Below are 22,735 nucleotides of genomic sequence, written 5' to 3' on the forward strand. Positions count from 1 at the left end.
GAGCTCCTCTCTTTGCTACGTCTCAGCAGGAAGCAGGAAGGGCAGGAGAAAGGTAGCTAGCCCAGCTATGCTGACTCAGGAATTCTGGGAGTTGAAGGCCATGAGTCATAAAAGAGCTGAGGTTGCCTACCCTGAGCTTGTTGGAGAACAGCTTGAAGCCAGCTTGCCAGGTGAGCAGAAGATTGGAGAGAGGGGGGGGGGAGAGAGAGAGAGAGAAAAAAGAGAGAGAAAGAGAAAGGGATAGAGAGAGAAGGAGAAAGAGAGAGGGAGGAAAGAGAAAGGGAGAAAGAAAGAGAGGGAGAAGAGGACCGGCAGATCAACAGCAGAAAGAGAGGGGGGGGGGGAGAGAGAGAGAGAGAGAGACTCTTTTGACATCTAAAATGAATTAACACTGCATATATCTTCATTTTAGATATCAAAAGGGTTTTGTGGCTCCCAGTATTTTGTTTTAGGTGGGAAACGGGACCAAGTGGCTCTTTGAGTGTTTTGGGTTGCCTACCCCTGGTTTACACTGATGTTGTATAGAACTTGTTGTGATAGAATGTAATGTGAGTTTCTGGGCATCTCTCATGAATGGGTAAAGAGATCATAGAGCACTGACTCCAGGATTTTCCTTTAAGAACACCTGTTTTTGCTGCATAACTGTGGTTGAATGATCCATTCATTCAGAAATGCTGGGCAGAATTATTCACCTCTCCTGCTGTGAAGGAGGCAGAGCTGGAACAGTAAATCATGCTGAGGTTCTACAAAGATTTGTGCTGTCTCACAAATTTGTATCTTGGGCTTCCATGAGGCTTTAATTTAACCTGTGTAATGTATATCTCATGATTCAGTACTTGAGAATTTTTTAATGCAATGGGTTGCTTTTATCTTGCACATTTTCATTTAAAGAGAAAACATTGAACACATATTTCTTGTAAATCTATTATCGCCTAATAATTTTTCCCTTTATTTTCTTTACAAGATATTTGATTTAATGGATGCAAAGGCACGTGCAGATTGTATTAAGGAAATTGATCTTCTTAAGGTAATTTTCTTTTCTTTTCTGAAATGAATGTATTCCAGCATTACTATTTTGATTATAAAAGAAGCAATAAGTTATTGGATATAGGTAATTTTGTGCCTGTGGTTATATATGAGTAGCAAGCTATCTTAGCTTAGAGTTTCACTGAATAGTCAATAGGTCAGTTTGAATTAAAATTTTATGTCAGATTCACATTCATCTGAAGCACACGAAATCTGGCCTAGTGACTTGCTTCCTGGGGGAATGAGAATAAATCCTGAAAAAGGCACCAGAGGTCTTCCAGCTATTTAAAAGTGTGAGTGAACAGGTCTCACCTACTGATCTTACTATACACCAGATGTACTTGATGAAGTGAGCCATAATTTAAGAACTTTACCCAATAATAAATTGATCCAACCTTTAAACCTAAGATCCTATATGAATTTTTATTATTTTTCTCTATAGACTAATGTGGCTTTCCATCTAGAAATTAATTTCAACATACACATTTTATAAGTTTTGCGTGTCTCTACTCCACACAGTAATGGATTATATGTCATATTTTAAGTTAGAACATAACTTAAATTTTATTTTAAGTTACCTATAATTTTAAAAAAGATCAGTGTTTGCTCATGGATTATAGTTTTTTTTTTTTTAACATGCTAACTTTCTCTACTGCCTTCCCTTACTTTGAAATAGGTTTATTATATGGGTGGTGTGATGAAGGCGCTGGCCAGGGAACATAAACATATTCACAAAAAAAAAAACGCATAGCTGAAATGATTTATATATATTGAATTACACTTGAACCAATTAGTGTATTTTTTTGTTGTCAAACCTTGTAAAGCAGGTGTCTTCAAACTTGGCCCTTTTATGACTTGTGGATTTCAACTCCCAGAATTCCTCAGCCAGGCATGCTGGCTGAGGAATTCTGGGAGTTGAAGTCCACAAGTCATAAAAGGGCCAAGTTTGAAGACCCCTGTTGTAAAGTAATTGGTTTGGTATGTAACCTATTTTTCAGTTATTATGTTTACACCTTTTATTCATAGAGATAGCTCTTAACTTATGTCTGGCCATTTAGTGACCGTGCAACGTTATGGCACACTTGCCCAGCGCTACTCACGTAGCTCATTGAAATTCTGATGGCTAAGTCACTTGCCCACAGTCACATGATCACATTTTGGGAACTCAGCAACTGACCCCACATTTATTACTAATTGCAGTATCCCAAGGTCATGTGATCACATTTTACTACATTTTTTTGCCAAAAACTGGCATTTACTTCAGTTTCAGCAAAAAATGCCAATTTTCAGACAATGGATGCGCTTAATGACTATGGTCTTTGCTTTATGACTGCCACATTTGTATAACAAGCAACCCTAAGAAAGGTTGTAAAATTGAGAAAAGTCCTGAGGTGACTCACTTAACTATCATCATGACTTATGTCCATGATTCGGGGATCAATTACAGTCATAAGTCAAAAGACTATTTGTACAATTGTACATTAATCTGTCCATAATTTTCTTCTGCAGCATGCTGAAATGATACATAAACCTTTGCACTTTGCACTGGAAAAGCTAAAGTCTTTAGGTTTTAAATTATTTTATGTATTGTTTTATGTACAATGCTATATTCCTCATTGACAAGAACAGCATTCACTAGAATTAGTGTTGGAATCAGCCACTATCAGGAAAAAAAATGGATTTTTTTTTTAAAAAAATGTCAACATTGGGCGTTGGCAGAAGATAGATCCTTGCAAGAACAGGTTTCAGCATTGAGAAAACCTATTTCCTAATTGTCACTAAGCAGTTATTTGTATTCTATTGTATAGCCAATATGTTGAATCCTAGTGACTACTTGAACAAATCCCTGCAGGTTTCTTAAGACTTCCAGAAGTGCTTTGCCATTGCCTTCTTCCTAGGTCTGAGAGAAAATGACTGGCCCAAACTCATGAAGTAGCTTCAGGCCTAAAGCAAGACTAAAACTTACTCTCTTGAGTTCTAGGCCAGTGCCTTTAACCACTATGTGAAACTATAAATAAATAAATAAATATAAATATATAAATATATAAATAAAACATAATATTTAATTTTATTATAATTGTATTATATCTTAAAAACAAAATGCATTTTATATTACAATAATAAATACTATAAATATAATTAAAATTTAAAAAATAAAATATATTTAATTTTATAATAAAAGAAGAGAAGATCCTGAAAACTTGTCTATGGAGATTTTTAGTCATCCAGGTCATGGTTTTCCCAAAGGTGATTTTTTTACAAGGCAACTGGACTTTCTTGTTTTCTTTGAAGACATTTCGTTTCTCATCCAAGAAGCTGAAAGAAGCTTCTTGGATGAGAAGTGAAATGTCTTCAAAGAAAACAAGAAAGTCCAGTTGCCTTGTAAAAAACGCACCTTTGGGACAGTCTGAAAACTTGAGTTTGGTTTACTTTCGCTGCCTTAACAAGGATTGCATTGATTTGTAAGTTGGGGGTTCTTCCAAGTATTTTTTTTTCTTTTCTAAACCTGGTGAGTATGGAAAGAATGGATATGAAATAATGTTTTAATTATAATTTTAGTTATAAAATAGGAAAAGTTATTTTCCCACTTGGGGGGGATTTAAATGGCAGAGTAGTAGTTATCATTTTTACTACTGGTGTATTGTATCTGTGAACAGTAGTCTATAGGCTGAAATATATTTGTTTTCGTAGCAACTGAACCACCCGAATGTAATCAAATATTATGCATCATTTATTGAAGACAATGAACTAAACATCGTGCTGGAATTAGCAGATGCTGGAGACCTTTCTAGGATGATCAAGGTATGTGTTTTTCTTATTAGAACGAATTACATATAGATATTTATTTTGATTAATGATAAGGAGTAAATTTCATTCAATCTAAAAAAAATAGCTAATGTTGTATTTCATATAATAGGTATATGTACATCTTATTTAGTCATTTGAGACTTTTACAATATAACCAGCTGCTAAAGATTATATTTTATTGTCAAATAAATTATATAGGATAATATAGATAAAAGAAAAACAGAATTATTCCCCAAATTTGACACATGAGCCCGAATAGTATAATTGGATTCCTATCCCCTTCAGGTTTTACCCAGAATTCAATTACAAAAACTAATTTGACTTGAATACATGATAAATAAGAATGGGTCCACCAGACATATTTATATTTGGGAGCAATTGCCCCTCAAAAGACATGTGGATATTTTCCAGCAGTCATTCTCCAGTTTATTGTTTGGAAGTTGCTTGCAAAATTCTATACAATTCTCTTTCTATTGTTTGGGAGTGGGGAAAGATGAATTAGGAGTTAGTATGGCAATTGGTAGAGGGTTTTTTTTTTTTTTAACCTATATTTGGATTCTCTAAAGCAGAACTGGAATCAATACTAAGGCAAGCAGCCTATCACGGTCCCTTCTTTCTTCACCTATATTAATCTACTTTCTTATCCCCTCCCTCTATTTTTCCTTTTTTTTTCTTTTTTGATTTGTTTCTATAACATCGTAAGTGTATTGTGTTCCAAAAAGAGCATACATTTATTTATACTTAAAAGTAGATTAATATTAGCAGGCAAAATGAAACATGTTTTGGCTAAATTTTTGTAAATCAATGCAGTACATATTTTATACAACATATAAAATAAAGAAGTACTCATCTTTCAGTATTGTTTACTGGTCTACGACCAAAATAGTTATGACTTATGCACACATACACACACATACATACATATATGTTCACACACACATTTTCAGTATTATTTTTTTATTCACATCTCTAAAAGATGTTACATTGAAGAAGAAAAGTACATAAGTATAAAATATGAGGATTCTGTGAATCCCCAAAGAAATTAATGCTAGAGAATCAATATAGAACGGACATGTCAAACACAAGGCCCGGGGGCCGGATGCAGCCCACGAAGTGGTTTCATGTGGCCCGCGAAGCCATCCTGGAAACAGTGAGGGAACGGCCCCCTCTGCCTTGGCCCTGGCCCAGGCCAGCTGGGAGCCAATGTACAATTTTGTGGTGGCCATCTATGCTGAAATGCATTCAGTCTTCGTTCCATAAGCTCCCCCCCCCGCATGGCCTGAGAGGAACAGTGAAGCTCCTCCAGTGGACCATGCTGGTCCCACCCCCTTCTGCCACTATCTATCCCTCAGATCTATCCCACTCCTGCCCAGGCCCCCAGAATGTAGAGTTGGCCACACCCACCCAGTAGGCCACATCTACTCCATCCATGCCCACCCAGTAGGCCGCACCCACCCGGCCCCCTGAGGGCAACCGCAACGCTGATGCGGCCCTCAATGAAATTAAGTTTGACACCCCTGATATAGAATATCCTTGCACTCCTCTGCTATAAATGAAAATCCTTAATATATTTTTCATATGTCATATTACATTAAATATAAAATACAAAAAATATGTAAATCCACATTTACGGCCATTTGCAGCATCCCACAATCACATGACCACAATTTAAGACATTTTTTTGTCAGATTTCTGGTGAACAATGGATTCACAACTGGGGCATTTGCTTAATGACCACCTCAGAAAAAATGTTATAAAATCAGGCCAATCATGTGATGACTTGCTTAATGACCAGCATGACTTATGAATAACAGAATAACAAGATTTGCAAGGGACCTTGGAGGTCTTCTAGTCCACCCCCTGCTCACCCCCATTTCAGACAAATGGTTGTTCAATTTCTTCTTTAAAACTTCCAGTGTTGGAGTATTCACACATGAGTGTACTCAAATACAGTTCTGAGTTGAGGAGTACCTGTATAGCAATACAAACAACATACTCTATTATCAAATATTTCAGTAACCAAATACGAAATTTAGAAATAAACATTTGGTGAACTTATAGATGGGCAACTTATTTAAATTATATTCTAAAGATATTGTTTTTTCTAATTGACATATTGTTTAAAAAGTCCAAAAGTCAAATATTTTATTTTTCCAGTTTGTATATTTAAGTAAATAACTATAAAATGAGTATGTGTAATATATATATATATATTTCATAGCTATACAATTTCTTTGTTTCATTTCATCCTAATTTTTTTTCCACCACAATAGCATTGTTCTTCAGACTATATTAGTTAACAAGTCAATACAGTGTCTCATGTTTGTTGCAGTACAATTTTATTTCATTACTACACTTTGAAAATAGAACTTTATTTTGTATGTTCCTTGGAAGAGAATACAATAAATTTATTTTTTGCTTTGAATAAGACAGTTTTAAGTAAAGCTAATTAATAGGATACATAAATGGATAATGTTTTGGTAAATTAACCAAACTGAATGCATGTGCTTAAATAATACTGTGTGTTTTTCTCTTTTAAATATGTAAGGCATATTAATATAATCTAGCTACCTATTTTTAATGTTGGCCTTTTTATTTGGCAGAAACAAGATATGAAATAGTTGTCTTCCTTTTAATTACCTTGCTTTTAATATATATTCTTTTATTTTGATTCCAGTGATATGGTTGGCAGTTTCTTTTGAAAAATTATAAACTAAAAATAATTTTATATAGTTTTCTAGATTTACAGAATTACTTATTACAGGGACCTTCCATAATATTCCACATTATGTAGAGGTGTTAGGCTTCCATTCCAATTTTTGGAGAGTATCAGAATGGGAATGCTGATTTACTTTTAATACCATTACCTCTTAGGTAGTTCTTCAGAGAAGACAGTTCTGAATGTAATCATATCTTTGTATAAATCACAGTTTGAATCTATGGTTAGTAAATTTACCAGTTAATGTTACTGTACTTGACTCTTTTCCCCCTGCTGTTTTAATCTAGATTTTGTCCATGGTCAGATTTGATTCTATTTCCCCTCCCCCCTTCTGTTCAGTGGTATTTTCAGTTGCCTCTTAACATACACATCATGTTTTATGTAGTGAATTCAGATTACCATTTGAAGTTAATGACAGCTTGATCTGGCTATGTTTAAATATGCATAAGGTGTTATGGCATAGTAACATTTTCCTAGTTCTTGTACTATGGATTTATGTTAGAAATACAGGAGGGAGGGAGTGAGGGAAGGGCAATAAATGCATTTCCAGATACTTTTGAGGTGACAGTTTGAGGAGAAATCATATGTAACACAATAGAAAAATGATAACGCCTCTAAATGTGCATTGTTTATTATGTGAATAGAGAGAATCAATAATTAAACTCAAGAAGCAGTAATTAAATTAAGGTATTAATGGGCTTCTGTCCCTACTTTCATTAGATTCTTTTGGTCTATATTTGGCATGGAATTGTAGCATTGTGTATTCTTTGAAAACAGTTGGAGGCCCTGCTGACTATAGGCATCACACCTCTTGGCTATTCATTAAAGAGTCCAATCTCTGTTAGGCTGTTGGGCAGATCTGGGAAAAAAAAAAAAAAAAAGATACTGTTTTAAGACTTGCCTGAACTGTAATGAGTGGATTTCTTAAACCAGTGGCATCTTTTTTCCAGGCTTTCATAGAAGTCTGGAAAAGATTAGATTTTTTTTTTAATGATCAGCCAAAAAGTGCTATGCTTTTTTCAGATCAGAAAGTTCCTTTAAAAATAGACATAGGAACAAAGTGCTTTAAACCATTCTAATAAATAATTATTATGTAATGTATATGTCTATTTTACTAACTATATTAGCATAAATAAGCTTATATACTTTGCACTATAGTTTAAAGAAAATCTTCTAATTTATAACTATATGGCTTTAAAAAAAAAAGAAAATTTGCACATGGCTGCCTAAAGGAGAATAAGCAAACAAAATATTTGGGAGAAAATTCCATTAAGCAAATAAAACTCTCTATATTAGAGGAAAAGGGGAAAAAGTGCAGAAATTTAGGTATGCCTATTGATTTTTTAAATATTCACAGCCCTCATATACCAAGCATCTTATCTTAATAAGCAAAACATAATGTGCTTGACTGTATTCTATTATTATCTATTGGCTAGGGCTATGAAAAATGTACAAAAGAGATGTCTTGCAAGGTGCATTATATGAATGAAACACTGCTCTTTGACGTATTAAAGCAAAGTATATGTGCTTTGAATGTTGTCCCTGGTTTTCCTTGTATGTGCGTGTGTATGCATAATACTAGGAAAAATGTTGGTGGTACACAAATGCACAAATACAGCATTTAGACAATAGCTTTTGTAACAGGCATAAAGTAAATAACTTAAGATATTCTTTTTCTGATGCATCTCTAGATTTTTATGTTTGCCACTTAATTAACCAATGCAATAAATTCTATATTTTTTTTTTGCCACAGTAACATAGGATGTCAATGGTGCGAAGGATTTTGTATCCAGTCTCATGTTCTGGTTATAAAATATTTATGAAATATGGACTTACTATGGCAGTGCTCCTTCACAAGAGCATAATAAGCTGGATCCCTTATGGATTTTGGGTAATATATGAGAACACTTTGAACGTTCCCTGTCTGCATATTTGGCTCTCCCAACAGAGTGCTGGTTTTATTATGGATTTCAGAAATGACTCAGAGTAATATATGTGATCAGTTTGACGCAGTTATTCTCACTTTATTTGACTCTTTTATATAGCAAGAGATTGTGATGTGTGGTGATGTAGTACAGTTAGCCCTTGACTTACAACTGTTCATTTAGTGACCATTCAAACTTACAATGAAAAATGTGACTTATGACCATTTTTCACAGTTATGATATTTGTAACATCCCCATGATCATGTGATCAAAATTCAGATGCTTGGCAACTGGTTCATACTTATGACCGTTGTTGTATCCCAAGGTCATGTGATCTTTTGCGACCTTCTGACAAGCAAAGTCAGTGGGGGAAGTCTTTAACAACCGGGTTACTAATTTATCAACTGCAGTGATTCACTTAACAACTGTGGCAAGAAAGGTTACAAAATGGGGCAAAACCCATTTAACAAATGGCTCACTTAACAACAGAAATTTTGGGCTCAGTTCTGGTCGTAAGCCAAGGACTATCTGTACAGGTACTCTTCAACATATTACCATTTTTTTAGCGACCATTTGAATTTACAATGGTGACTTATGACCAGTCCTTACACTTAAGACCATTGCAACATCTTTCCCAGTCACATGATCAAAATTTGGATACTTAGCAACTGGCATGTGTTTATGAGTGTTGCAGTATCGTAGAGTGATGTAATTGCCATTTCCGGCCTTCCAGCTGGTTGTTGCTGGCAAAGTTAGTGGGGCAAGCTGAATTTGCTTAATGATCACTTGTTTTACTTAACAGCCATAGTGATTTCCTTAACGACCATGGCAAAAAAAGGTGATAAAATCAGGCTTGACTTAATTAACAACAGAAATTCTGTCCCCAGTTGTGATCTTCAGTCAAGGAACACCTTTAGTAAGATAATCGTCAGAATGCAAATGGGGGAAAACTCCAGCCAAATGTGAGGAAACATAGCTTAAGAACTTAGTTTACTTCACTGTCAGTTCCAAGAAGAAATATTTTTCCAGTGCTCTTGCATTGGCACAGCACAGTACAGTAAAACTATCTTTAGTGCTTAAGGAGTTCCTTTAATTTGATCCCATGGGTTATCTTAGAGAACCTCAAATGCCCACTGCAGATATTTGCAAAGCACTTTTCAAGGTAAAATTATCCTATCACAATAATAGGATGAAAAAGTAATTCTTTTCCTTCTTTACAGTGAAGTCTATGTAAATTCTAATCCTCAAAAAGCCTGAGTAGGTTTGAAGCTAGCAGGAGCAACCAGAAAAAGTAGGCATATATTTGAATTACCTTCTTGTGTAAACCATCTTGATAATCTGAATGATTCTGTACTGATGTGAGAGTTGAATAATAGTTTGAAAAGTACTGCTGCTATAGCTATATTGTGGGTTCACTGTCAAACTAAAACCAGCTTCCTCCCCTGCCTCTTCTAATATATGTTGCTCTTTGGCAGCATTTCCAGCTAACGGTATGAAAAGAAAAAAGAAAAGAAAAGAAAAGAAGAAAACCTTATTAGAATCTACTACCTTACCTCACAGACCTTCTGACAAGCAAAGTAAATGGGGAACCCAGATTCACTTAACAACCATGTGACTAATTTAACAATGGCAGTGTTTCACTTAACAACCATGGCAAGAAAGGTTGTAAAATGGGACAACTGTTTCACTTAGCAACATAAATTTTGGGCTCAATTGTGGTCGTAAGACTTACTACCTGTAAACTCACATATCTTCAACTTTACCTTCTTCTCTGCATTTGGAAACAATTCCACAATCCTCCTCAAATCACAATTAATACAAGGTCTATGCCCTCCAAATTCACTCTCTGATCTTCTTTTTAAAATAATATTTCTTGTACTGAATTAAGCAGCTATAAAACTAGATGGCAAGACCTCAAGATGGTGATGATTTTCTTAAGGAAGATAAAAATAACTCCTTGAATTGTTTACTTGTGTATTTGTTGCTACGAGTTCTGACGCTACCTCTAATTATTGTTTGATGTCGATTTTTGTGTCTTTATTACGCCAGCTTCTTTTGTTTTGTTTTGTTTTGTTTTAAATAGCCTGTTCTTTCAAAGAGATTTGTGGGTACAGTAGATAATATACTGTTTCTATTTACTTGAATGCCAATTCTTAATTTACGTGCTAAAAGGAACATTTGCCAACCTGTTTGTGTTCTCTTAATATAATGATCTTCCTGTTTTGTTAGAATGACGACAGCAGTACTGTGATTGCCAGTTTCACCCATTTGTGCAGTGTTACAAAGAACACAAAAAGGGAGGTGCTCATGCAACAATATTGCTCCCATTTTGACCCCCTTATCTTCCCTGCACATGTTGCTAGGTTCCAACTCAAGAAAAACCCAGTTAATTTATACTAAAATGCCATATTTTTTCCATTTCTTAAGTAAATAGCATTTCTAATAATATGCTAGATCAGGCAGTAATATACCACCATCTATCCTGAATCTCTCTTAGTTTCTAGCTCTTAGTATTACAATGGAGCTATTTTACTAAATCATATTATGTTACTTTTCCTAATAACAGAGTTATATTAATTCACCAGTCATTTCCACTGTTCATCATACTATGGTTGATGGGTTTTTTTTTTTTAAAAATTGAAACATTGGAGGTTTTTAAGAACAATCTCGTAGGATCAAGAATGCATGTTGCTTTCATAATGCCTTTTCCAGCTCTGTCTGGTGATGCCAGGAATATATCTTTCGTTGTTAAAACATCTACTATAGTTCATTATGAGATCAGTCTTTGGATTTTTCTGTTGTGGTGCTGTATGCTTATTTGTTTTTATTGAGTCCAGTTGATTTTATTTTAACTAAAACAGACAAAGGAAGATTTCTCAAAGTCAGGTGGTAGTTTGTTGTAAATGGCATAGTCATTTAAATTTTGTATTGTCTCAATGAGTGAAGCTGAATTTTTTGTTGTCTCTGCTCAGTCAGTTTTGAATTCCTCTTAGCTGCATCGCTAGTAACCAGTCAAGTTCAAAGATGGAAGTACAGACGTTAACAGTAATTAGGACTGCAAACTCTGTTGCTAAGCAACATTGGCGTAGAGCAAGAAAGCACATGACTGTGTCAGTTTATGATGTCACTTCTGACAGTTTCTGTCTTTAAGTAAATTCATGTCATTAAGCACAACCATGACTTGCAATTTCCTGCCAGCTTTCCCACTGATTTTGCTTATAGAAGCTGACAGTGAATGCTGCAAATGATAATCACATGATGATGGGATACTGCAACTTCATAAATGTGCATTGGTTGCCAAGCTCTCAAAATGCAACCATTTGCCTTTGGGGATGCTGCAACAGACACAACTTCAAGGACGGGCTGTAACTCTCCTAATTCAGCGCCATCATAACTTCAAACATTTGCTGAACAGTTTGTGAATATTTGTGAGAACTACCTACAAATGCTAAGTTTGTATGCACTAATGTCCAAATTAGTTTGCATCACTAGGCTGCCCAAATTCTAGCCTCTGATTCAGGTTAGGAAAAAAAAGAATCCTTCCTCATCATGCTTTCAAGGAAGATGAAATTTCCTCTTTTGGATCAAATTAAGTTTGTCTCCCAATCCAACAGGTTCTCTTTGCAGGTTAAGGAAGTAGCCATGCAGATCTTTTTAAAACATTTTCCATTCAGGTCAGGCAAATAAAGATTTAGAAATTTGGTTTATTTGATATTTCTACGTGACTAGAGTTACCACAAAGTGAATTTACCATAGTCAATTATTTATGTTGGGATACTGCATGTGTTCCATGCAGTATCCCAACATAAATAAACACAAAGCAGAACACAGATACAAATATAGACGTACATATTATACTGTTAAAGTGAGGGATGGGATATCCAGATAGGTAAGCTTTTTGTAAATAGGGAAGTTTGTTTAGAAGTACATGCTAAAATCTTTAGGGATAATTTTTAAAACAAAGAAGTACGCTTTATATTCATATTCTTGAAGCTGTGTATTCACTTGTATATAAAAAGAATTCTGGTCTCTGTCTTCTTGTCAACATCAAACAATTCTCTGATATGCAAATTTTAGCTATAGGGACAACAGTTCACTGAATTTGTTTGGATTCAATCCAGGTCTCAGCCATGGCACCATTCAGGGAACTGGCATTTAATTGCCTCATTTGAGCTTTTAAAAATTGTAAAAGGAAATGATATAAAAATAAATATAAAATACTTTTAAATATTTTATACTGCTGTTTGTCTTAAGGAAAGCTCAGCCATAACATCACTCTCTTGCTCTCTCAAATGGCAATTGAGGGGGTAAAAAAACAAGTTACAGGATTGAATCTTCCATCTTCCTGTTTTCTATTGCATGAAACTTTCTCCCTACAATTATTTATTTTACCCACTAATAAATGTTTTGTTTGCCACAAGCCAGGCTAACAGGATTCCCTTCAAAAGCTAATTTGATCAAACTATCAGTAATACCTGTATTCAGATCTGGATTATGATCAAAGCCTAGTTTATTTAATTGGTTAAGAAAGAAATTGATGAACCTGAGTGAAAACTCCTTGGGGGTTTATTTTTTAGATTTTTTAAATTTATTATTTTTATAAATATCTCAAAGCGGCAAACGTACATCAGATTCCTTTCTCCTATTTTCCTCACAACAACAGCCCTGTGAGGTAAATTGGGCTGAGAGAGAATGACTGGCTCAAAGTCACTCAGCTGGCTTTCCTACCTAAGGCAGGATCTGAAGTCACAGTCCCCTGGTTTCTAGCCTTGGTGCCTTAACTACTAGACCAAATTGACTAGTGAAGCAAGAGGGGCCAAAATACAATCCTTAGATTGCTTATCTACCATGATCTGGCCTGTACCAGATGCAGGGACAAGCAAACTACAATGAATAAAAACAGTTGAAGGCCTTTGTGCTCTTAGGAAATGCTCTTAGAAAGCAGAGTGGAATGGCTTAAATGATGGATGGAGAGCAGTGAAAAGGCATGACCATCCAGGGGTTCCAAGCAATGAGGCATCCTCATGATTGTTAGACTCCTATAAAAGTTTTTTTAAAAAATAAATCGCTGAATACTGGAATAATCTTAAATCAATCTGTTACTGAAGATCCTTAGTAAAGCTTAGTTATGATCAGACAGTTTTAACTCCCATCTTCCACTTTCAGATTTTTCTTTGTTGGCACTTTCCAAATGGAAAATATTAGGAAAATATTTTTCAGGTGTCCTGTGTCCTTCTGAATTCTGAATCACAAAACTTCTGTAGTTTCAGTTTCAGATGAAATAGCCCTACTTTAGTTTAGCTTTTTTTTAGTTAAGTTGATCTTTCAGCATTTAGTGTCTCCCATACACTTGTTTAATATATATGTACATATATGTATGCATATACTGTGCATATATAAATGAACATACTAGGTGCTCTTTAAATATTACCTATTGAGAGTCATTTTGGTATTTCTATACGGACAGATTCATCTGCATTTTTCTTTCAGCCTAAGCTGTCCCTCCGGGGATGTTAAGAGGAAAATATTGGAGCAAACCCATGTATATTTCTTGGAGAAAGGGCAATATATATTTTAAATATATATAACAAAAAAGAATTGGGACAACACTGGCTAGACTTAAATCATAGTGTAGATTAAATCATGGTTTTTGGTGCTGTGTCAACCAATGATTATTAAGATTAATTGCAATTTAAGATTCAGAAATACTATTAAATTGTGGTTAATTAAAAAATTGAAACAGCGACTTATTTCTTGTATATAGTTGTTCTTGAAGAATGCACCAGGAAGCGAATGTGTGAGCCTATATAATTCATATTATTCTAAGCCATGATCTAATATCTAATTATATTCATTAAACTTGGAGAGAAGATAGACATAACCAAATGAGGGCTTATCACTTGTGAAAGTAAAGGTTCAGCTTAAGTTACACATAAGTTTCCGTCTCATCTTACCCTATCAGACTTTTCCTTTGATTCAAGCTGTTTTCTTGAATTCTTGTTCTTTTCATGGAAAGAGGAACCATCTTTCTCTTTGTTAAATGTGGTCCTGCCTCTTCAGTTGTGTTAATGATTTCTCGATTGAAAAGCTGAAGGCTTGTTTATTTTAATAGTTCTCTGCATCATTACTGAATAACAAATCCAGATTGCAGTATTATTTTATTATTTCAAAGCATTTTAAGAAGCAGAAGAGGCTGATCCCAGAAAGGACAGTTTGGAAATACTTTGTTCAGCTGTGCAGTGCCTTGGAACATATGCATTCCCGTCGTGTCATGCATCGAGGTAATAAGTTGCATTTCATTCCAACTACTGTTGTACAAATATAGGAACTGCAGTATATATTACATGAGCTACAAAGACAAGTGATGGTGCCTTCTATGTATCTATGTCATTTAAAAAAAAACATTGACATATTCTCTATTCTCTAGTTACATTTGTCTATTTTTTAATGAGTTTTATTGCCTGCCTCAATCAATTTTTTCATCATTTTTTTTACTACCTATAGAACTAAACAGAATTATAGAATTCAATTCATTTCTTTATAGAAGCAAGCCCTCTTGAATTCATAGCATTTATTCCCTAAAAGTGGATAAAGGATTTCACCCTAAAATTAGTTCAAAGATAAACACATTTTAATTAGTAACTTGCATGTTAAATTCAATTATGCTTGAAGTTGGAATATTACTTGGCACAGATAATAGTTCATCATTTGTTTAGATATTTTTATCCTAATTATATTATTTTTATAAATAACCCAAGGCCGCTAACATATCACCTAATATTCCTTCTTCCTCCTATTCCACCCCCAACAACAATCCTGTGTGGTGGTCTGGACTGAGAGAGAGTGATTGGCTCAAACTCAGCCACCTGATTTTCAAAGCTAAGGCGGGACTAGAATTCACACCCTCCTGGTTTCTAGCTTGGTGTCTTAACCACTAGATGAAACAAATAATTTATAGTATTTTTGTTGTATTTTTAAAAAAGGAAACGAAAATTGAACAAACAATAAAACTTAATATAATACTTAATAATGGGCTTTTCTATTAAAAGTATAGCATTATATAGTACTTTGTTTTTTCTTACAGACATTAAGCCTGCAAATGTATTCATTACTGCTACAGGAGTAGTAAAACTTGGAGATCTTGGCTTGGGAAGATTTTTCAGCTCTAAAACCACAGCTGCACATTCTCTAGGTCAGAAAGATTTCTTTGTATTTATAATTAAAAGTGGAAGTTAATGGTACACATCTAGAATACTGTATATGCAGCAGACCTTTTGTTTGATGTATTCTTAGTTAAAGAATTTAGCTGTCTATTGACATAGATTAAAATATGCTTAATTGTTAAATAAATTTCATTTGCATAGATTGAAAAACGTCCATTCAAAATTAAGCTGTTTTTGTTATGACTGATTTTGATGGCATTCTTGTTGAATGGGATTTTAATAGATTACTTCACAAAACAATGCAGTTTTTCAGATGTGTCAGTCTTTGTTTTTGGTTTGAATGCTTGTTTAATGCAGCCTATGGTAGAGACTTAATATTTCTACAAGAAATGTCTTTATTGGTGCGGTGAGATTCAAAGCAAGAGGAGATTCCTCTTGTCAAGATTTCCTACTATTACCCTATATACATTCACCATGTAAGATAACTTAAGTGGGCATGTGCTTGGATCATACATTCCTGCATTAATCGTATAGAGAGACTAGTCATGTAAACTGTTAAGGAAGACTAGAGATTCTAAAATATGGTGTACCCTAGTAAAAAGAAAACAATAATAAAACTCCATTGGTTTCACTGAGCAAAGCTAGCTTCACACTTACAATCTAGCCTAAACCCATATTACCAAACTGGCTTGATGTACACAGATGATCTTGTTGTAGAATTGAAAGACTTGAGTCAGCTCTTTCCAGGAAAGGGAAGTTTATTGCGCAGGTTCAGAGAGCCATCATGGCTAAAGAATCTGAACAAAAGCCTGGCCATTGATGACCATTTTTATAACCCTTCAAGCAGAGTTATTTCCTGAGCAGGTCACATTCCTCACATGGTTACATTCTATAGGTCCTTATTCTAACATGGGAAAACTACTAGACAGATCTATAATCGATAGCTCCTCGTTTACATTGGAATGCTTTTAGCAATCAGTAATATATCAAGTGTTAAGCAATTTAGATACACCATGTGACAAGCAGTTAGTAATATATCATGTGCAGAGCTGGGAACAGGATGTCTGGCCATCCTAAATTTAAGAGTTGTCTAGTAAGCAAAACAAACCTCCCTTTCACACACAATCTTTGGTGGGCCATCTGCTTTTTACCCACATTCGTTGTCAGACCATTAATATTTTTCCAGGTACCACTTTAATCTGGACCCTGAAGCAGTGCACTTTATTTTGGTCTTTACTGATTTTTATTGATTGATTGATTTCCTAATTGTTGCAAAGTAGATTCAGAGCCACAGGTCTTACAGCTAATCTTTGGCCCCCTACTCTGCTTAGTCATCACGCTGTATTATAATCTGGCCTTTGAGCTACTATTGCAGACTTTTTTTCTTGGTTTCATGCCCTCGTGCGCTGCTCTGCTTTTGCTTAACAGCTGATAGTTTTTATGAATCTATATGGGTCTGTCTTTGGTTGAGAAGAAAAGAAATATCTTTATTATCTTATAGACACTGCAGTATCTTTTGCTGCTTCGGAAATAAATATTAGAAATCATTATATTTTCAGCTGGTCTTCATCCACTCAAGTCCAGTAATGTGTGATGTGCACTCATTGGGATATTCTTGTCTTTTGCAGCAGTGGGTTAGTTTTTGTCAAGTGCCATTAAGCTAATTTCTTCTTCCAAAAGTGTTAGCGTGAAACCAATGATATATTGCTTTCATCCAGAAGACGATTCTGTTTCACATTAAGCTTTCCTATTCGCTTATGGTGAATTTGTATAGTGTTTTGCTCCCTTTCCTTTACAAAGTTTGTCTAAAACTATTCCTCTTAATGCGGTAGTTTTCAGTATAGTAGATCAAGGATTGGTAAAGAGATATCCATGGCCAGTACAGTGTTATAGCATCCCAAAGGATGTCCAAAACCAATTACAGATAGAACTCAACCTACTACTGTACGGACAGTCTTTAACTTACAACAGTTCATTTAATGACTGTTCCAAGTTTCAGTGTACTGAAAAAGTGATTTATGTCTGTTTTTCACACTTACAGCCACTGCAGTATCCCCGTGGTCATGTGATCAAAATTCAACTGCTTGGCAACTGGTTCATATTTCTGATAGTTGCATTGTCCTGGGGTCATATGATCCCCTTTTGTGACCTTCTGACAAGCCAAGTCAATAGGGAAACCAGATTCACTTAACAAACATATTACTAATTTAACAACTGTAGTGATTCACTTAACAACTGGGGCAAAAAAAGTCTTAAAATGGGGCAAACTCATTTAACAAATGTCTCACTTAGTCACATAAATTTTGGGCTCAATTGTGGTCGTATGTCGAGGACTACCTGTAATTGAGCCTGGAATTACATTCGTAAGTTATAAGTGGATCACCACATAACTGTACCCGATTTTACATCTTTTTTGAAGTAGTCTTTAAGTGAATCACTGTGGTTAAGCAAATCACCCTGGTTGTTAAGTTAGATTTATTGTCCACAATGAGTGTTTTATAATGGAAACTGGTAATACTGTGTTTCCCCAAAAATAAGATCCACCCAGAAAATAAGCCCTAGCATGATTTTTAGCGTGCACCTAATATAAGTCCTCCAAAAATAAGCCCTAGTTAAGAGCCCCACCCACTCCATCCCACCTGTCTGGTTGCTTGCGGTCATAATGGGCAGGAGAGCACACATCTCACTGGTGCTGTTATGACGTGAAGCAAGGCAGGTGGGGGGTTGGAGCTGCCTCATGCGCCCTGCACCCATTTATCTCAGGGCTCCTGCAACCAGGCCACTCCCTGCTTGGTGACCTCCCCCTACCTATTCAATGACCCAGCTGCCTGCCCACCTCTTCCCTTTCACTCCCCTCCTGAGCCGGATTGCCGTGCTATGGAGAATGGGTGGGGGAGACTCTGTCACCTTACCCGGTTCCCCTCCGCCGTTTCGGAGCCTGGGGGGAAGTGATGGTGAAAGGCCTGTGCCGCTGCTGCATATCAGTTGTGTCCATCGTTGGAGGGGCTTTCTTTGGTCCCTGCCGGCTCCACTTTGCCCTGCAGATCACCTGCCTGGCGGCGGCAGTCTCCTCCACCTGCCGCTTAGGTCCTGCAGAATTGCGTCACGTTGCCTGCTGCCCATTTGCTGCCTATATTGTATGGTTTCAATGATGGCAGCTCTGGAGGCCGGTGGTAGGTTCTCTACATTGTCCCTGGGCTGGAGGTAAGCGAGTGTGGGGCAGCTCTATCCCCCCAATCTGCCTCACCTCACCTCATGGCAGCACAAGTGTGATGCGAGCTTTCCTGCCCCGTTGTAACCGTGAGCAACCAGATGGTGGGATCGAGTGAATGGGCGGTCGTAAAGTCAGACATCCCCTGAAAATAAGTCCAAAAATATCCCAGTCTTATTTTTGGGGAAACACGGTAAATAACAGTTTCCAGCAAAGAAACATTGTAAACTGTGGTCACAAGATTGTGCCATTGATCAAGATTATACAGTAATGCATATTGCTTATCATGTAAATCCAAGTAATGTTTTTCTTAGCTTAAGATTTAAATACCTATCACTGGAATTTCCCAAGTCAGACCAGGTCTAATATTTTGTTCTAGAGAGGCAAAACCTAATGGGCATGTTGTTAGCAGTATTTGGTATGCATAGATATATTTTACTCTAAACAATACTTCATTTCTAGGCTTTATGGCTGATGGTCACCTCACAGTGTACTTTGTTCAATCTGTGTAAAAACAAAGTTACGCTACCATCCATCCATTACTTGTTACTATGCATTTCGTAAAAGTAAATTGCTTTTATCCATGTTTACAGAAATTATTGCTAAATATTTTAATATATCCCACCTCACCCTTTGCTTGAATGATTTTGAATGCTTTTTTGAATGCTTTTTGAATGCTCTTAAAAGACATCATTGTCTTTGGGGCTAAATTGATATGGCTTTTACAGGTAGTCCACGACTTAACGACCTCTATTGTGCCCCAAATTTATGTTACTAAGCGAGACAGTTCAGTGAATTTTGCCCCATTTTACCACCTTTCTTTCCACGGTTGTTAAGTGAATCACTACAGTTAAGTTAGTAACATGGTTGTTAAGTGAATCTGGCTTCCCCACTGACTTTGTTTGGCAGAAGGTCACAGAAGGTGATCACATGACCCAGGGACACTGCAGCCATCATAAATATGAGTCAGTTGTCAAGCATCTGAATTTTTATTACGTGACCAAAGGGATGCTGCAATGGTCGTAAGTGTGAAAGACAGTCATATGTCACTTTTTTCAGTGCCGTCTCAACTTCAAAAGGTCAGTAAATGAACTGTTGTAAGTTGAGGACAACCTGTATTTTTGAGGATTTAGTAGAAAGATAGTATTGAAAAACTTCAATTTGCATTCTAGTTAATATGGACGCTAAGCTAAGTTAAATTCTGCAAAATGCAAGCATTGATTCTCTTCTTCGTGTATTATCAGTATCTTCTCACTCCTTTAATGTAACAATAGGTTTTGGAGAATGACTGGTTAAAAGATACTTTTGCTTTTGATAAAGTATGAACCTGTAAACCTCACTGTTAGGCTGACCTTTTCCAAGTCTTTTCTCAGCAATTCTCTTCAAATTGAAACCAGAATTACTTAATTTTTCTTCTTGGGAAACAATATGCACAATCAGAAGTTTAATCAGAACACAACAGCGTAGCTGGAGGACTCATCAATAGATATGTGTTGGATTAGGTGGCCTTTTCAGAATGCTAAATCCTAAATTCTAGCAGATTGTTTAAATTTCTGAGTTCCTTCGTTGGAGAATTTTTGACTCAGCATCAAAAATATGAAAGGATTTAAAATAGCCAGGAGGCCTGTACCATTTTGATCTGCTGAATGTGGCAGCTTCTTGCCATTTAGTGTATCAAGTTTAAGCCAGAGCCTTGATTTTAGGGATTTTATTGATAAGCTTAAGCATATTGATCCCTGTTCGAGTACCTCCATACATGGGACCTTGCTAAGGAGAAAAAAGATGGTGTCTGGCTAGCTGTAACTCAGGAGAATTTTGCACTATGTTGATGAACCAGAAGAAGACATGCAGATAGACTTACTTTACACAGTGTTCATTTGTGGACAAGAATACTTATCTTGCCCACCAATCAGTGTTCCTCCGAAGAGAGTGCTTCTTTCTCAGCACATGTTATGTTGTCACTCTGCCCACAGCTTGATGTTGACTTGATGGTTAATTCCTAAGTTGAATCTGTTCTGCTTCCACTATTGGGGTCTGACCATTGAAAACAGGTTGGGCTACTCTCTTACCTTGTCTTCCAAATCTTTGGCAGCCACCTGCCCACTGCCTAGAGTTGGATGAATGCTGACCTGCAAATGCTAGTACACTTGGCTCAATCATAGAGAATCCTTCCCCTTCCTGAGTGATTCAAGCATAATTTCTACTTCACAACATTTGAGTGATATCCACCGGGAGACTAGGAATCTCAGTCTAGGAATCATTTGGGTTAGGTTTTCAATCACTAAACCAGGGGTGTCAAACTGCCGGGCCGCGGGCTGGTTACATTATGTAGAGGCTGCAGCTACCCCAGCTTGGGCAATGCAAAAAAAGTCACGATACGTCACGACATGTCACATGACGTGGTGAGTTTGACACCCGTGCACTAAACCATTCAGGAGCTGTTCTCTATATGCCTTATCCAGCCACCTGTGGTCCCTTCTTCCAAAAGCGTATGCCCATTCATTAACTGCCAGCAGTCATTGATTCATGCAGAGTGAATCACTGAATCAAGCAGAGTGTATTGGACCTGAGACTGCCTTGAGACTAGTCTTAATACACAGATAATATTAATTGGGAGATTTTTCTGGATAGCAGTTTCCTGTCCAGAGATAAGGAAATTATTTTACTTGAAACTTCTTGCTTACCTGGTAAGAAAATGTGTGGTACTTATGCTATAATGAAATCCACATAAATAACCATTAGGTAAATGTAAAAGTTTATATCTACACTATCATGCTTCACAGAAGTGCTGCTGATGTGGAAAGTTTAGATAGTAAGTTCTTAATGCAAATAATAGAGTAAACCATTTGGTATGTTTGCAATTTACATTCAGAGTATATTTTTGTATTTTGTTTTTAAAATGCATTTAAATTAAAGGTTCTACTATGGCTTATTGATCCTTCATCTGTGTATGAGGTCATGTGTAATTAAAGGTATATTTAAGAATGCAGAGACAAAATTTCATTTGTTAGGTTTTGATAAGGTAGGTTTTTTTTTCTTAATTTGTGTTTTTACTTTGTGTGAGGTTGTCACTTTTCAAAAAGGCCCTAAAACTGCAGATTCTGTTAACTTGTTATGATGATTTGCTATGAAACTGTGTGACATAAAAAAACAAGGGAAAAAAGTTTATTCCATGTTACCATATTATATCAGAATATTTAACATGTTTCAAGATGTATTCCACACAAAACGCAAGATAATGTAAATTTCAGGTTTTGTTCTGTGGCAGTGTTTGTTTTGAAATGTTTCTATACTTATTTAAAAACAAATTAATCAGTTATCAATTTGGAAATGTAAATAATTTCTAACGTTTCATCTTATATAGAAATAAAATTTATGTACATAATTATATAGGTAAATACAAAATTATTTCTGAAACTGGGATAATGAATCAGTTCAAGGTGTATAATGCTTTATAAGAGACCCTTCTCAGGTTGGTATCCCTTATGAAATACCTGTTAGAGCAAGATGACATATTCCTTGCTAAACTTTCCTGTTTTTTGGTGTTCTTCCAGTTCAGTTTCTATTAACTACAGTTGATTATTATTTTAGTTAAATTTTATGAATTGGCAAACATTAGAATGAGTTAAAAGGAGTTATAGATAGATAGACATACAGATCCACATATACATAAACTCACTGCTTTAGGAAAAAATCTTTAAAAAAAAAGATTTGCCTTAATAACATGAAGATGCCATTTCCTTTTAAAAGATTTATTGATTATCTTAGAAACAACATTTTTCTGCTTATTTTAAATAATGTAAAGATTGAATTGTATGTTGGCTATGCTTTTAAGACAGAATGTAGACATAGCAAAATATGTCTAATGAATTTCGTTCAGTGA

At 35.7% G+C, this 22,735-nt stretch overlaps 1 protein-coding gene across 5 annotated transcripts in view; it reads left to right on the plus strand.

Moving 5' to 3' along the window:
• Window positions 1–22,735, plus strand: part of NEK7 (NIMA related kinase 7) — a 72,335-nt gene that overhangs the window by 31,269 nt on the left and 18,331 nt on the right. For all 5 annotated transcript variants that reach the window (XM_039329552.1, XM_039329548.1, XM_039329549.1 and 2 more), the window contains exons 4-7: window positions 965–1,027; window positions 3,718–3,828; window positions 14,651–14,759; window positions 15,563–15,670. In XM_039329552.1, the coding sequence (XP_039185486.1) occupies window positions 965–1,027; window positions 3,718–3,828; window positions 14,651–14,759; window positions 15,563–15,670 (391 nt within the window). The remainder of the gene's footprint in view (window positions 1–964; window positions 1,028–3,717; window positions 3,829–14,650; window positions 14,760–15,562; window positions 15,671–22,735) is intronic.

Source organism: Crotalus tigris, unplaced genomic scaffold (genome assembly GCF_016545835.1).
Source record: "Crotalus tigris isolate CLP2741 ecotype Arizona unplaced genomic scaffold, ASM1654583v1 scf7180000024401.5802323, whole genome shotgun sequence".
NCBI lineage: Eukaryota > Metazoa > Chordata > Lepidosauria > Squamata > Viperidae > Crotalus > Crotalus tigris.